An 18,596-nucleotide genomic window follows, 5' to 3' on the forward strand; every position below is an offset into this window, starting at 1 on the left:
CCCGCTGATTGCGAAATAAAAAACATTAAAATAAATGATATTTTTTTTCTTTAAATCTAAGCCAAAATTGTAAATACAATTCTTATTATTTCAAAATTGATGTGGTATCATTTCAAACAAATACATTACCGATGAAACGTTTCCTTTGAACCATTTATTACATTCAAGCATAGATTGTCTAGCGAACAAATTCCGATAGGGATGGATATAGTTTTTGAAAGAGATAGACGTAACGGTTCCCACAATGATTACGTTCACCTGAGAGTTCTAAGGGATGTAACCCATTTATAGTTATCGACATGTAGTTATGAAAATTTATTTTAATTACTTAAAATACTACACCATAATCTTTACTTTTTAAAAAGGGAGGGGGGGGAGGAATAACTTTTCATCGTATTTAAAAAAGCAATAATGATTGAACTAAAAACAATTTTACAATATTTAGAAGGTGAGGTGACAAATATTGGTACGATAATTTATCTAAAAATAATATATAGAAAAAATAATGAAAATAAAAAAAATGTCATCTCGTTATACAGCAAATATTTAATCTTTTTCTAACACGTTATTGAGCAATAACGTAAGTCAAGATAACGAAAAAAGTATCGATAAATATCTAAATCAGAACAACACTAAGAAGAACGCACCTTGACATCGCAAAGGGAAATGGTTTTTTTAATCACATCAGCTTTCATAATATATCATCCCTTTATTTACTCGCTGCTACATATTCGCGCACCCGGCTTTGTCTGGTCTGTGATAGATTTTAGAGCAAAGGGGTCTTGAATGCAGTCGGTGCACAAGGGTTGTGTAATGAAAAAAAATCGATAACCGACTTTCATGCGATGTCAGGAAGAATACTGTCAATTTGATACAAGTACACTAAATTCTATGGGAACGAATCCTTGGATTAAAATAAACATTTTGTAATTAATTTAAATAAAATTATTATAAAGATTCAGTCATTGATTTTTAACTTCTTCTAGTTTTTTTATTAACTGACTTATTTTTACCAGACAACTTAATTTATGTTATTTTCCTTTTAAATCCACTATCGGATGTGGAAATGTGGGTGTAAAGAAAACTAGTAGTCGCAAAGGGTCACTATTGTAATGGTAATACTGACTCAAATGGTAACATATTATGATTCGGTAGTGTAATCGATCTTGAATAGTGACCCTCTTTTGTTAAAATTGACCCACTGTCAGGTTGTATGGTCATGGTCAACTAGTTTGACGGGTTTTTATTGAGAGCAGGATTTTTAATATTACAGTTACAGGTTGATAGTACGATGTCAAATATTTGAAACAATTTAGCAGTAATAATTCACACAAAAACAGATATCGAAATGTGATACCCATAAAATCTGACAAATTCTTGGCTTTGATGGATTTGTTGTTTTAAGTTAAAAACTTCTGACTGAAAAGTTTTTCTAACATAATCGTTATTAAAATCGTAAAAAGCTTCATTGTCTTATTTCCTTTTATTTTAAAGGGACAGTCGTTTACAAAAACAACTATAGAATTGACAAAACCATTGTTTCAAAAAGTATTTCTAAGCAGACTTTAACTAAAATTCATTTGGAGAATAACGCGATTATAAACATCCGTGGTAAGCTTTAGCAAGTTATTTGCCTAAATATAATATAAAATAATTTATTATTATTTATTTTGCGTGCTTTAATAATGTAAATGACCACGTGCGTATGTTCAATAATAACTTGTGGATGTTCAAAGTCACGTCCGTACAAGTTAACAAAATTCACTCGAACTCGTAGGCGTAGTGCAAGGCGCATTTGGCGCCTTGCGAGAGATAGTTTTTTCAACATTATGAAACTCGAATTCCATTCATAACACTTTCACACGATAATATATTTTCTTCCATTAGCATTAAGATCTAAATTAGAAATCCGTTTAAAAAGAAGTCAGTTAATATAATATTCTACAGTTAGTCCACTTTTATCTGGAATCTCTTTTGATGTTTTTAAATACGGTTGAAATTGCTTTGAACAGGATCGATGTCCTCGTTCCAGGATAATAATAATGCGTTTTTTTGTGAGGAAAGATGTCCGTGTGCACTGGATGCACCAGGACAGTATACAAGTGTGCGTGTCTTTCTATTCATATAACAGCTGTGCCTATTATTGTGCAGATGTGTGCGAGAATTTCATACAAGGACCAAATATTCTTGAAACATTTAAATCTTTTACATGCTTTAAGTTTTATCGTTTTAATTTACAATTATATTTGTAAGATAAATTATTTTAACTTTATTAGAAGAGACATCTATTAATTTATCATGTTGTTTATGCTTAATTATTTTTAATAGAACATTTTCCACGGTATCGTATTGGTAGACATAAAACAGTTGGAAATTGAATAAATGTACGCAATCGCGTGACAGGTTGACATTTGACTCGACTAAAAGTTTAGTTCAGTAAGAAAACGCGGTCTGTATTTATAGTAATTATATTGAAAACAAAATATTTTTTTCAAATAGTAATTAGATGGCATAACTTTTTTCTTTCCGCAAATCAAAAATTATTGAAAAAATATAATGACATAGTAGTATGTCGTTATGTGTGTATATTATTATTAGTATGTATTATTTCATAAATGAAAAATAAATATTAATTTATTTGACCGCAACACATGTATATGTGTAAATTAAATATTTATTATTTTTCGAAAGCCATGTGTATTATTTGAAAAAAAGAATACATATAATAAATTATTCGCCTGATATTTAAATATATTGCCATGAGACAATGCACTGAACTCACAAGTATCAAGTACGTTTGTACCAATGCAAACGAATAGAAAAACATTTTTTGCACCGTTGGTGAAGCGATTCCCAAGAACATGTGGACCGCTACGTTGTTAGATCAAATACACCATCCTGCCGGCATTGTAGTGCCTCTATCAATAGTTTAAAAAAAATATTTTAGGCCGTCTCGCTCTAATCCGTGAACATTTAGTGTTGTACGAAAGGGCAGGGTATATAGAAGTTTCTTTTGACTTAATTGCTTCCAGGATGAAAAGATTTCAAACAATAGTGCATTGGCAGGAACAACAGAGCGTTACCGAAATGGCATCGAGTAATTGCTAATTTTGTCGGATGTCTTTTTAACAAAGCATTTAAAAAATAAATTATTGCTAGTACATATAATTTATATAAATAAAGAATTAACATTTAACGAAGTTTAATAAACCGCTAGAATTAATAAAAATGTTTAATGTCTAGTTCAAATTAATACATAATTTCAAAACTTATATAGTTAGGATGTCTTTCTTATTATCTTAAACATCATCATAATCAGCTCACTATACGTCCCCACCGATGAGTTTGGAGCCTACCCTAAGTTGAGGGTGATTATCCTAATATTAGATGCTAACTTACGTAGCAATACACCAAAATAGTAAGTGAAATAAATGTTTGTCGAATTGCTAGCTGATGATGCTTTCTATTTCAGATATAATTAATAATAATGAATTGCGCTAAACTGCATTTGCAAGAAAGAATTCGATCTAGACCAAAATCTGAACCACGACACGACAAGCCTAGGAGGTATTGCCAAAAACGTTTAGTGGATCCACAATTTGAAGAAAACAATAGATGGACATATGAAGCCGAAAGGTAACCATTTTACTATTACAGCAAATTGTTGTGTTTAGTAGTTTAGTAATAAATTTTGATACTTAGGCCTAAGATATTATTCTCCCTTTATTTTATATATTTAATATATTAATTATGCCTAATTTAATTTATATAACAGATGTCATGGTACTGAATACGAGAAGAGCAACGTCAATCGAATTATGCCCAGTGTAAATCATCACGATGTAAGCGATATGTTTCTAACAGTACAAACCTTACAATTCAAAGGTGAATCACAGCAGAGTAAAAGACAGCGTACAAGTTTTAAATATAAAACATTAAACAGTGGACAAAAACACAGAATGTTTGTAAAGCAAGTTATTGATAGAAATATGGGAAACTATAACGTTGATGCGGCGTCTGAACTCACGTCCTATTACCTCGATTATTCCAAATACTTCAGTAATAATGCCCGTTCAAGGTCATCTTCAGCTGAGTCTAGCGTATCAAATCAAAATTTCGATAAAAATCTTAAGCGAAATAAATCAATACAAGTCGATTCCAATACATTCGAAGAAATAAAACAAGATAAAACAAGTAGTAAGTTAGAGGAAGAATTGAATAATAATTCGGAACTTAACAACAAAACGCAGAAAAATGAAGATGTAATTAATAATACTAAGGAAGATAATCCAAAAATAGCATTTCATAAAAATGGAAAAAGGAAAAGCATTACAATATCAAAATCTGAAAGTCCTGAAACAGTTCAAGTTATAAGAGTCGACTTAGTTTGTAACTATAGTTCTAACTCAAATACCGAAGACTATAATAAACAGAACAACAGAAATCAAATACATTTACTAGACACAAGAAGTGACGATGATAATATAAGAAGGAAACACTATAATAGTAAATATTTGTTAACTAAATCCGTGAAAGCTCTAGATGAAAACGTCTCAGGCGGTACAAATGTTACCCTACTTTGCAAAACATTTAGATTAGCTGATCGTTCAAAATATTCAAACAGATAAAAGTCTAACAAGTCAATAGTGTCCGAAGTTAATATGTTTAATTTTTTTTTAACTTAAAATGTGTCCAATATTGGATTATTAATTATATAATTTATTTTAGTTTTTGAATTAAATGACATTGTTACCTTTGTCGAAAAGCAATGGGGTACCTGCGAACAAATCTGGCGACCCTCTGGCGCCACCCTTATTGTTAACAAGGGCTTCTCAAACTTTTATAAACATTAATTATTGGTTTTGTTGTAATTCTCTGAAGTAAATAAAAATATGACTTATTTGAAATGAGTTGAACAAAATGCATTCTTTACAATACACTACGTATTTAATTTTTATTTGTACTACTACGAATGGAAAATATTTCAAAATTTTTAGATTGTATAAGTGTTAAATATGAAATCTATATTATGATGAGCTATTTTGGTTCATTTTACATATAACAGAAATATTTACACCGTGTCACTCAGTTACAACTGCTGTTCAAGATAGTACAAGGTTCACCTTACTTTCGTAAAATTTGAGAATCTTAGGCTGAAAGTAGAAAAAATTAAGCGTAAACTTTTCACGTACCCAATGATTTAGAGCGACGGTCCGCACAATCTATTTTGTTCAGAAAACATTTAATCTCCAATTTGGATCACAAAAAAATTTGTAATCAATCTCCTGTGCATTTAGTTTCTATTACAAAATGATTACACCTACAATGTATTCTTAAATTGCTGATAAATTGCATGATATAATTTAATATATTATTCCAACTTGTTTTTTTTTTCTTTTTTAATATGTCTTTTGTCGAATATTATACGAAAGCTTTATTAAAGACTAATGAAAAAAACAATCAATCGCGACACTACTCATTTATACAGGACCACCCACTTAGATATTTCGTCTACAAAATGTCATATAAATGACCAAACATAAGAGATTATTATATATATATATATATATAAAAGAACGTCGTGTTGGTTACACTATTTATAACTCAAGAACGACTTTACCGATATGGTTGAAAATTGGTGAGGTGGTAGCTTAGAGCCAGGAGACGGATATAGGATACTATTTATTCATTTTTTTTGTTTGGAATTTATGCTTTGAAGAGGTGCTTTTATTTAACTTATATATATGTCGTAATCAACGCAACACTAGCGCCACTGCGGCAGTTGAGTTAACTACGGAAAGTGACGCCAGCGCCGTCTGTCGGCGTTCGATGGGTCAACACCTTACCAGCCGAGGCACGGCAGCAGAGCACTTCTCCTGTCGCTGCCGACTGGAACGGACATTGAACCATCGCGCGTTACCTACGTTATTATAATTGTAATTTGAAGATTGGAAAGTGCACCATGAACCCCTCTGCAAGCGGCAACCCACCTCCGCCGTCATATATATATTAAGTTTTTTATATATCCACGCGGACGGAATTACGGGTGACAGCTAGTTACTTAATAAAACTGTTGCCTAGTTGGTTGCTTTTAATTTTAACAAATAGGTAAATGGTTTTTAATGATTTGCAACCTTTGAATTAAATAAATTGAAATCCAATGTTTCTGTTTTTTATGAAAGATATAAAAAAATATAATTATTATGTATATCTACTCGTTCTTCAACATCGGTCAAGCATATTAGGCATTAGGTTGAGGATACTTAGTTTATTTACATACTTTGCTGTCAGTTGCCAATTTTTTTAAACATTTTGTAACTTTGTTAGTCGTGCAACGTAGATGAGTTCAAGCTGCAGAGGTTACTGCAAACATTCTGACGTCATTTGTGTATTCTGAAACAGCATACAGCGCCATCTATATTTGAATAATTTTCCCGAGAGGCGCTGCTTTTGATTGTGATAAACAGGCACTATTGTGAAATGATTCCTTTTTTTATCAAGTTATCAGTTCCTATATAAAAAACTTACTGTGGATCAAAATTCCCGTTAAAACATATTGATAACTCAGTTTTGTCAAAGATAAAAGACAGAGATGACGATATGTTTTATGCAGAGATTGTGGTCTCGAAACTAACGGGTAGTGATTGAAATCTGTTACTTATGACTTTGTCTAAAATAAGTTTTAGTTATGTTATTAAAATCATAATTTAAGGAAGACTAAAAAAATATGAAAAATAAAAGATAATTCGTACTTTATACTTTTGGCTGCTTTACTTCTTAAAGGATTTCTTTCACTATTCAACCGTTAAGCTTGCATTAATTCGTTTTCGTTAAAAAGCGGAAAAAATATAAGCTTTATTGAAACGATAAAGTTGGTACAAAAAATTATAACTTAATTACGTGTCATCGCAAAGTTTGCGTGCTATTGAATTTAAACTACGAACATTAAATTGCTGTGGATGATATTTCATACTGGTTATCGGATTCGTAATCATATTTTAATATTATTTATGGACCTAAAGTTGTAATAATAGTCATTAATTGAATATTATAGACAACTGTTTTGTGTATTTCATTATGACATGATCTTTACTAAATATTTTAGAGTTTTCTACTTCTCGGAGTCTTGTTATTTGTTAGGGGTTAATTTCTTTGCTTGTCCCATGGTTATTTTACAGATTTATCGTTGAATTTAGTTTTGAGTGGATGCTACGAGTCTGTCTACCGAATGTGTTGGGATCAAGACCAGAACCAGTAATGATTAACGATCGGAACGGCAACATTTCTGAATATTAATTTGTAGTTGAGGTCACTGGCGGCCTAGCGAATGTGACAGAGCTTCTGCGAAAGGATTGGTGCGCCTCTGCCACCCCGCCCGATGGGGTGAAATGTGTGTGCCGAATTTATAGGTGTGAGAGATGGAACTTCAGGGTAGCTAAAGGGTGAGGTGGACTTCGGACCACCCTTACTTGGGGGGGTTGTAAACCCCCCAAAATTTGCCCTAGTCCGGCACCCCCGCCCGAGGCTCCCCGTCCGTTTCTGTCCAAGCGATAAGAGGGAAGAGGGGTGAGCGTCAAATGGACGTTTTACGCATAATTTAGAGCAGTAAATGGATTCGAACAGGCTCCGCAAAGCAAACCTGCCTTGGAAGCAGTAACCTACTGATTTTATAAAATTAAAAAGATGTATTCAATAGTTTTAATTTGCTAAACTTTATTCTTTTTCTTTTATGGCATCGTCTGTCTAGCCTATTACTTTATTATCTTCGCAACAATAGAAACCTCATACGAAAATTGACCTGATCAGTGAATAGAAAATGGTAACTTAAATATACTCTATCATAAAATACTGAAATTGCCTCCGTTATACGATTTCTTTGACAAGATGTGTACTTTAAAAGTCTTTCAACACAAAACAAACATTAAAATAACCTTTTAAATTATTAACCAAAATTGAACTTTATTCCTTATGTATACGGTCTAGCTTACCTTTTCTCGTTCCAACCTTTACCTAGTAGTATTATCAAACATTTATACAAAATTCTATATGATGTAAAATGTTTATAGTAGATTATTTATTTTACTTCGGTTGTTTTTTTATTGATTTTCGAAATTCGATATCAGTGGAACTTTGGCTAATGTAAAATTAAAATAAAATAATTTTTATAGTATCCAAAAATTACATCATGGGTATACTATAATTTTCACCGTGTAAATCTATACTATAACCGTGGATTTCCACTGCCGAGACATACAAACACTTAAAAAAAACCGCCTGACTTTGTATCTGAAGTATGAAAAGCGCCATCTTTTGGCTGCATTTTAAACTAATGTTGGATATAACACATCCTACTTCTTATTAATATTATAATAGAGAATATTTAGATGTATAGATGGATGTTTGTTAGAAGTTATATCCAGAACAGCTTCATGGATGTTGCTGAAATTTGACATAGTTGTAGAACAAACACATAGGCTACTAATCATGTTTATTTAAGTTCCGCTTGGACGGTGTTGCGGGTTACAGCTATTTGTAAGTATAGTCTTAGAGTTTCGTAAACATTGAAAAATTATTAATCAGTGTACAAAAAAAGTTGTGTCAAGTGTGTTATTTTTTTGATGACACTATATTTTGCCCTGTTTTCAGTAAAAAATAATAGTGAAACTTTTTTGATTAAATCGAGATAATATGTTTTAGTACACATTACTAATTAACGGTATTCTAATTCAGACTTTAAATGTGGTTAAAAGAGATTGTGTCAAATTATCGTGGCTTTCTGACACAAAAATCCTCCTTTTTCCCAGATATTTTGGTCTCACAAACCAACGGTTACATGATTTGGGATTTAAGTGAATATTAGTGAAAAGATAACATAACATACTACGCCATTGGTGACAAGCTACGACCAGAGACATATTATAGCAAGAGTTTAGTCATTCGTTGAATTTTTAAACAGAGATCTACCCTTTTCAATTTAAGCATTGGGTTGGTACACTGTCCAAACGCGGCTGACAATCCTTTTTGCGGCGATTAATTATTAACGTAAATTTCTTAATTTAGACGCGACTGCAAAAATCGCGGTAGAGTTTTTGAACATCCAAGTTTTAAAATGGAATTTTCTGCACATGTTTACTACAAAGGGGTTGTTGTTACAAAATAAGCCTTAACGCAATACTTTAAAATGTAATATCGAATAAACTCAATGTCTGCATCAATATTTTACCTAATGTGTGTATTCAGTATGGAAATTTACTTCACCTATCACTTACTACTACTACTAGTATATTTATTTTCCTTTTGAGATGAACTGTTTACTGTTGGTTGCTGACACCAAAATCTCTGAATAAAAAATATCGCCATCGCTGTGATATCTTTGACAAAACATACATAGCAATATGTTTTAAAAAGGGTTTTTGGTCTCAAAAACACACGATTAGACTTCCAAACCTTAATATTTGTTTATGGACTTATTCAGTAAAAGTTAATAAACACTCCATTTATTTTTAGCCCGAACGGAAATCTATTTTGAATCGAAGAAATATACAACGCAACATTTTATAATATGTGGCAAGATTTTCGATTAAAAATGTTATTGTAACGGGAACATAATTACGTCGGGCATAGGCGTACAGAAATCCAGCTCAGAGGATACATATTATTAATACGAGAATTTAAGCCGGCCCAGCGTCGCAAGTATTCGGATCGCACCCACCCTCAATAGCCGCCTAAGTCCGAGTACCTCTCCTTTGTGTGAGTTTGTGTGTGTACGATCAGTTTGCTTGTGTGAACAAATTTCATAATAGGTGTGCCTTGTGCTCCGTTCAAATTTTACATCTCACATCTTAGTTATACAGTATGATGTTAAGGGCGGAATTTATAAAATAAAATTTAATTTAAAATTTTTAAGTATTTTCCTACTAAGACGTTTCTAATAAATGTAAAAGAATTACGTGTAACAAGAGTTAATTTTTTTTGTATTACAATTCCAAATTGTTTTCTCTGTTTTTTCATACCTGGACTGGGGAAACCTAGAGTAATATTCGTACACACAATTTTTTTATAAGTATTCAAAAATGTGTCTTTTCGACTTAAAGGTAATACAAACAATATTTAAACTGCGTTTTAAAAGATTGATTTAAATAAATACATTTTAAAACCTTTGTGCTTAAGCCGGTTAAAAAACTTCATTTTGTTAATCTGACTAAATTAGGATTATATCTACGAAGAAGAAAAAGGAATAATTTAAATACTATTTTTTATTCTAATTAACTCCTTTCTAATTGGGTTCATGCTAAGTTGGATTTTCTGACTAATTGGGTATTTTACTAAAATACTAATATCTATAGTAGAAAAATATCAAGTTTTAGAGATTATATACTATACTTATAGATATGAGTTGTATAGTTAGAATCATAATTCATACTTTATAACGAAACATAAGCTAACAACCTTCTATATTTTTATTCAATGTATTTGGCTGATTAGACTCTATTTATTAAATTAAAGGCAAAAATAAATTAAAAAAAATTATTTATGAATCTTAATTGTTTTTCAAGACAACTGTAATGTTTGAACACGCTGTATACCCGGTACAGAGTTTACAGACATGCGTTCTATATCTAGTGGGAGCTACAGCGGGTACGTTATTAATTTATATGTAGCAGAGAACTAACCATCGCCCAGCGCCACCCTTCCCACCCTAGCTACCTCTGTTTAACCATTTCCAAATGAGTATGCAGAGTACTATGCCTTATACATCGCCACGCGTCGAGCCACCGTTAGATACCCCCTGGCCCTCTAAATTACTTGAGCTTTAATTAAAAGCCCAGCAATTCTGTACATGACAAGTATTCCAACAACGACCGCTATGACCTCTGATAGTGCTAACTGAATTTAGCTATTGTTAAGTCAAATCGTTTCGGAAGCCTTCTGAAAAGGATTAATTAAATATTTCCGAGGAATTTAATATAATGAGAACGCCCAATGAAATGTTTGTAGCATTATTAATTACTTATTTATATACCATCCGGGATTATAATAATCAATAAATTTGTACTCAGATTAGTTCAAATGTTATTAATATTGTGTTATCTGATATTCGAAATGTAATTAAATCTTCAAAACCTACACGGCTTGTGAAATATTTTTAAAGGGCAAATTATTTCAACCAATAAATGTTTATAAGGATGACTTATCATACTTTAATTTTACTCTTTCGTATTAACCATTTCTTCGGTACTTACTACTAGCGCCATCTATTACAAAATAAAACAACATCAGCCTGTTCGGATACGATGCTACTACATTCAAAATATTATTATGCACAAGAGTAAATCGTCTATCGCTTAGGAATAGGTGAGAAGGAAAATTAATGTTTGGGTTTTTGACAGAAGTCAAGATAGGAGCGGTATGATGTCTGATGTCTCAATGAATCTTGTTAGGACTTCCTTATAATTCTGTTAACATTCACGAGTCTATCCCATCGTAAGGTTTTTTGGATTTATTGAAAAAAATGGCTGTCATCTACGACTCCGTTCGCGAATGAATTAAAAAAAAACTTAATTAGTAGCCTTTGAGTTCTTCTAGACTATATTCTACATATGTGTCAAATTTCATCAAGATCTGTTGAGCGGCTCCGGATATACTCTGTTACAAAAATCCATCCATCCAAACTTTCGCAATAATAATATTAGTAAGATGTAATTTTTTTAAACCTATAGATAACTTCTTGAATGTACTTTTAAGAACAATGGAAACGAAATTCATAATCCAATATTAGTTTTTTGTTATTATACTATTTTTTTAAATGAAACTTTTTCGTTAGGCTAGAATGTTAAGTAAATGTATAAACGCAAATGGTTTAACTAGACCAATCTGTGATTTTTGTCTAACTCTATAGGTTTCAGAAGTTTATTTATTCAAGTGTCGATTTATATTTTATAGATGTATCTTATGTAATACAGGGTTGGTCGCCAGTGCCTCGAAGATATTTACGAGAAGTGTTTTTGGCATATCTTGTCAATAGACAGTCAACCTAATGGTTGATCCCCAAGGTTTAAATTGCTGCAGCAGGATCGATGAAGTAAAACAGAGTTATGAACATTGTGCTAACATTTAAATTTATAACGTCCCTTTAGCCTCAATATTTTTTTTGATCAAAACCAAAAACATACCTCTTTAGAGAAACTTAATAACTTATCTAACTTGATGCAATAGGAATTTTAAAACGTTATCATTTTCTATAATATTTAAACAGATAAAAAGCCATTAAATTAGAGTAAGAGGACTAGATAATTATTCAGATTTTTTAATAATAGAAAAAAAATGTAAAGGGTACGTTATTATATTATATTTGATAATAAGTTGTTACATTGTGTATTTATTATACTTATATCGTATTTTTATTTCGCAACCTCGAACTCTAGAAAAGTATGCGGTAAAACTAAAAATGAAATAGCGAAAATAAAATTACCGTGTAATAAAATGATGTATATAATGATGGCGTATCTTACTAATGATGGTCCGCAGCTCGTAAGAATGGACGAGTTAGCGCGTAGTGAATGAAACAAGAAGTCAACGGCCGGGAAAATTGTTCACAACAAACAACCTTAATAACTTACGCAAACCATTCATAGGGCGCCTTAATCTTTAGCTTCGCCGATGCCGACACGACTACGTGAGAATTAAGCAATTTAATAAGGCTGAATGTGGACACGAGTAAAGTTTGGAACGCACCGACTAGAAATTGTATAAAATGTGGCGGAGCACATTTCCATCGCCAGGGGAATTTGCACAAGGAGGAACAAGGAAGAAGCGGGGGCACCCCTTTCTCTGGGGGGACTTAGGGACGTCCAACCGCCCTACATACGTACGCGGGTAGGCTGTTTACAGCGAACCAGGCACGCACGCCGCCGTTCTCTGTTCTACAGAATCAGGGCTGCGGGCTGGACATTCAGGGCTGCCAAGAAACAAACAAACACGCACAGCTGCATTATATTTTAAATTATTTAAAAAATATTAATTTTCTAAGACATCACTATATATCTTATAATTGAATCATAAATGGAGGCTAAATTTGAAACACAAATAATGTTTGTTTTATCTACATATCTTTCTACTTTACTTATTGTTTTCCACGTTTGTCGTATTATTGAATATCTGTAAGTACCCAACAGGTCAATTAATTTGATTGGTCAGGATGTCATTGATAGATAATTCGCTAATCTAAATTATATTATCTGCAATAGCTAATCATAATTAATTAGGGCTATGGTCAATAACGTTCGTTTAGCAGTATCATAATAACCTCTAAAACTTAGATGCTTTTCTTAACCATCAGACAATGATTTTTCTAAACATAGTGAAATACAGAATTAAATGAGTAAATAGTAATTTCTATTATTTAAAAATATTCGATTCGTACGAAATTATACTTTATGTATAACCATTTTATAAGGATACTTGTACTTTTATTGAATGTCATATAAAATGTTTGTTAATTATGTAAGCCCTAACTGTTGTGTGAATCTAAATTATCTTCTTTTATTTTCCGGTAAAAATATATAAAATAAAACTTTTTAAAATATTTAAATAGTATGAAGTAGTTTAGAATTAACCCTAGCTGAGTAGTCGCCGCACTAGATGACGCAGGGTGGCCGCGGGGTGGCGGGGCCATCATTGGGGGGCGGCGCGGGGCAACGGGCAGTCTCCTCCCGCGCCCCGCTCGATCCTCGCAATCCACCCGCGGCCCCCGCTGGCCAGGACGCTGCCGGTAACACGAGTGCGCCTATGCGAGGCATGTATCTTGGACGGGCAGATATAACGGAGAAGTAGCCCCCGGTACCCAGCTTGTAACCTCTGTGCGCGGAAAAATGCTCTACTTTAAAAAAAAATTAATTTAATTTTTAACCATCAACTATATTTGAAACATAAAAAGTGATATGTAAATGATTTTAATGAAAGATAAGCCAGGTATTTGTAAAGACCTCTACTATTTCCGTTTGAGATAGTTTTGGGACACTATAGTCTGGATCAAGCCCGGTGAAGCTGTAAATGCCTCCTCAAGGCAAACAGTGGCAATTCAGTCACAAAAAAAAAACTGTAGTCTGGGAAATATAGAAACAATAAGTCGATTGCGGAAATCACTACGAAATGACTACAGTTGACTACTAGTACAAAATGTAGCTTTTATACTTTATGTTTCTTATGTTGTTGTTTATGTATAGCCATCATATACGACAACTCCTAATAATAGACATTAGCAGCCACAATTGATGTTTTACTTCAGTCATCGAGCCCTTGCAATGTGTGCTGGATTCACAAAAAGAAAATATTAATGATTACAAAAGTAAATACATACATTCGAACACAAATAGATAATTAAACATTTTTAATTACATCGACTTCAAAATAATCTTTGTTAAATTTTGAATGGAAGGATAACTATGCAAGGATAATTGATTAAGAAATAAAACCACTTCAATTGAACCTTATGTCCAACTGTATAATTTTCACACATTGATGTGCTTGACATATAATACTGTTGTCCAAATGCAAATTGAAAAAAATATAATGTTCGAATCTTGGTTTGACTATTTTTGAGCAATTCTTTTAATCCCTTTATATTTGCGATCAGTCAAATTAGCCAAATGAAAGATGACACAATTTGAAAATTGAATTGTTTCAAATTAAATAAGTAGAGCATACTGCAGTGTCGAAGAGAGCTATTTTACATGTGCTCGGGCTATAACTGCCCGCCCTACGTATTGGTAGGTAGGGCAGTCGAAATAGGTTTCCAACGGCGACGCTGAATACATTTTGTAAGGCTCGTGTGTTGGCTCAATATAGGAACACTCTCAATTTCTTCAACGAGATTGGCTTAAATCAGTTTCGATATTATATATCGTTATTTTACATTTTCTATGTTTCTATTGAACATTTCAAGAGAAAACTAATGAACATATATGCAGTTGTTTTCAAATACTACGTGAAATAGCAGACTATTACGTCACAACATTTTAATAAGTAATCTAAGCAACGTTTTTTGATATTTTTTTATTAAATTTTAATGATGATTAATGATGATTTGAATGACAGTCATTAGATACTTGAAATAGAAATAATATTAGAACTTAAGAGTAGTAAAACTATATACAACGTTTCCTTAGGGACCAAACATTTTGCGACGTTACAAAGAGTGGACGTTAAATGGAAAGAGATAAAATGTATTATTTTATAATTCAAATTCAAATATAATGTCACTTTTATTTTCCTCCACTTCTATTGAGGTTATCTTTTGCGAACATGAAAACAGTTTCGTCAATACATTATTCAGGAAGTTTGTTTACTCTCCTTACAGTTCGAAAATGTGTAAGCAACAGCAATTATAATATTTTGACAAGTCATACAAAAACTAAAGTCAACATTTCTTGGAATCACCGGTACGTTAGTGTTACAGCAAGCAAAAGTACCTACACAGCTGCAGTTCTTATAACTATTAATTTTAAAAGTTTTACTAATGGTTTACGACGTCGCTTTTTCAACGTCAAATATAGTTTGCGCGACGTTTTATGGGGTGTATCAAGGTTTGGAAAACATGGTATACCAAGCAAAGCCAAGCAAATTCAATGTTTTAAGGAGTTAGATGTTATTGAATGAAGTTTCAAGGAGTTTACCTCAGCCCACCGAACGGCATTGGAATATGGCAAACAACATCTGTAAGGTTTCTCGTACTTTGTGAGGAAAATGTAACTTTTAGAAAGTCTTAAAAAGGTACACTATTGTTGTTCTCGATTTAGAATCGACTATTGTAATGTCGTACGCACAGGAAAATTTTATGAATACCTGATTTCACAATTTTAAAGGTTAAGAAGCTGTAAAACATTTCAACTTGCGCAAAAGTGAAAAGTGTTTAAAAAGGTTAATTAATTCTTGTTCATGAATAGGACTAAAATTAAAAGTGAGTTACATAAAGACTTAGTATATTTACTGATATAGAAATGTAAATTTTCCATATCATACATGATTTCTTGTATATGTACGTCTTACGTAAGATCGGCTATTAAAAATACCTGAGCTTCTATGTTTACTCGTTAATAATATTACCTTACGGATGGATGGATGGATGGATGTTGGTTTGAACGTATTTCCGGAACGACTCAACGAATCACACAGAAATTTTGCATAGATATAGATATAGTCTGGAAGCAACGCATCTGCAGTTCCTCTGGAGTTGTATATGTCCATGGGTGTCGTTGATCACCTCGGTGTTCCCGCCGCTCGTTTGCCTCCTTCTCTTATAAAATAAAGCACACATAAGCCACATGTTAAGTTTTTTTCTTATTCCGCGAGGACAGAGTCGCGGTGACAGCTAGTGCCAGTATTAATTTTTACTCTGTCTTCATATTATGTTTATGAAATTTGATTTTAAGTATCGCCCACTTGAAAAAAACTTTATTATCTAAAATTATTTTAATTTTGTAGTCTAAGTAGTAATTTTTGAAATATTTAGGCTATCAGTTTAGAACAATAATTACATATTTTATTTATAATTCAGACAGCTGAACTGACACCGGTATGCTATACTTACCGAAATCAAAATAATATCAAAAGTCTAAATAATCAAACTAATTAAATTTGATTAGATTTGAGTAGTTAAAACAATTAAGTCAAGACACTAACTAAATACAATTAAAAATTAGTTTACGAAGGCAATAATTATTTTATTAGGGTTAAAAACTTGGAATAACATATGTGCTACTAATTTAATATTTTTATACGACACGGAGGGAGTCACGGGCGATAGGTAGTTGTAGAAATGCGTATTGTATTCTTACTTAAGGTTAAAATATCATTATCATCAACCTGTCCAAATCACTATTGAGGGTCGGCACAGTATGTACTACTCCTCCATACATCTCTATCAGCCATCATTCGAATCTACCCCCTTCCTACGCATATCCTCTTTGACACAGTCATTCCATACTTTAGGTTAAAACACAAACAAATTTTCTTTTTTCTTTTATATAGAGGGGATATGAATGATAATAAATTTTTGTACGAGTGTTTGTCAGTGGTTAGTTCGGTTGTATCGTTTAATATCAACCGTGAACACAAAGTTTATGAGCTTAGAAGTATCACGTTTGTTTATGCTTAGGATATATATTACATACAACCCAAATACGGTTTCACCGGACACATAATATATTCTTAGGTAATTTTAAACATATAAAGATTTTTAAACAAAGCATACAGGATGTTTTTAAGTTTGTTTTGATTTCATATTAGTCATTATCACATGCTTAATGTACATGTTAATACATTTTATATAAATAGAAGATAAGATGGAAAGTTAAACGCGCTGAAGCGATATAGGTCCGAACATCTTTGGCTTATTTCAAATTCATGACGTATTTATAGTCCATTTGTGATTTTTTTTATTTCTATCGCTGTACTCGTAAATTGTAGGTAAGTAAGGTTTATTTTGCTTACTTTCTGAATTAAATACAGTTATAAGTAAGAACGTACACCATTGGTTTGCTTATTGTTATTTAACAGAGTACATAGCGCTTTTGTAGCAAAAAAGAGTATTTACATTTAATAGCTGCCGCCCGCGACTCAATCCACACGGAATTAATAACTAGTAGCCTATATGGTTTTTCAGACTATGTTCTACATCCATTACAAATTTTCCCGTTCATGCAGCCACCATACATCCATACATCCATACATCCATTCAAACATTCACATTCATAACATTAGTAAGAAGTAAGATGTTCGGGATAGTTTTAATGCAATGTTATTCATAAAAATCTACAAGGTATTTGTTTTAATAACTTGACAAGATATTATTTTATTGAAAATGAGAAATCCTTTGACACAGTTGTGGGATTGAATGAAATGACGTCATGGGACAAATGAGTCCTGACCTAAAGGGCACCGCACTAATAAGAAGGGTGCTACTCGGTAACTATTGTCCCTTTTTCTTTCACCCCGCTTTTATTCAATGTTCATCGGAAAATATTTGAGAAGTAGATTACGCTTCGCTACAAGAAACCCGTTGTTTTGCTTTAATTAACAAAACGAAAAACATTGTTTTGTAATAAAGTTCTTCACTCTTTTATATAATTTCGGTTGAGTTCGCTAAGTCTTACAAATTTTAATGCGTTTTCCGATTCCTTTTTGATGAAACTCATTTCGTTCGACTGGTCCAATAATAATCCGGTTTTTGGAAGGGTACAAATTGTCGACTCTGTAGTACATTGTTTGACAAAAAATTGCTATAGAACGCAATCAACATTGCTAGGTGGCCGAGTGTGTTCTGAACGCAAATCTGTAAAATTCAATTAAGGGCTGAATTTTTCGGACAGAGGCGAGCGGGCCAAGCGAGGCAGCCCTTCCGCCGCGGGCTTTCGCCCCCGCATTGGTAAATTTTCTCTCGAAAATTGAAGATATTTCGTGCCTTCCTCCCTGGGGGCGACTCGTTTCTCGACACTTATGGTCGGCGTCCTCCGGGTGAGCAGGAGGCTTTTTACATAAAGTCCACACGTATAGGTATCGATCGAGGGCGGCCGGACAGGGTGTACGCAGATGACGAC

At 32.6% G+C, this 18,596-nt stretch overlaps 2 protein-coding genes across 2 annotated transcripts in view; both read left to right on the plus strand.

The window, feature by feature from the left end:
• LOC106126108 (uncharacterized) overlaps positions 1-4,853 on the plus strand; it is an 8,024-nt gene extending 3,171 nt beyond the window's left edge. The window contains exons 2-4 of the mRNA XM_013323573.1: positions 3,473-3,636; positions 3,776-4,560; positions 4,729-4,853. Of these exons, the coding sequence (XP_013179027.1) occupies positions 3,488-3,636; positions 3,776-4,560; positions 4,729-4,853 (1,059 nt within the window). The 5' untranslated portion in view covers positions 3,473-3,487. The remainder of the gene's footprint in view (positions 1-3,472; positions 3,637-3,775; positions 4,561-4,728) is intronic.
• Positions 4,854-13,641: 8,788 nt separating this feature from the next.
• LOC106126109 (probable cationic amino acid transporter) overlaps positions 13,642-18,596 on the plus strand; it is a 35,050-nt gene continuing 30,095 nt past the window's right edge. The window contains exon 1 of the mRNA XM_013323574.1: positions 13,642-13,771. Coding sequence (XP_013179028.1) covers positions 13,642-13,771 — 130 coding nt within the window. The remainder of the gene's footprint in view (positions 13,772-18,596) is intronic.

The sequence above is a fragment of the Papilio xuthus genome, unplaced genomic scaffold, assembly GCF_000836235.2.
Source record: "Papilio xuthus unplaced genomic scaffold, Pxut_1.1 DF825017.1, whole genome shotgun sequence".
NCBI classification, from domain to species: domain Eukaryota; kingdom Metazoa; phylum Arthropoda; class Insecta; order Lepidoptera; family Papilionidae; genus Papilio; species Papilio xuthus.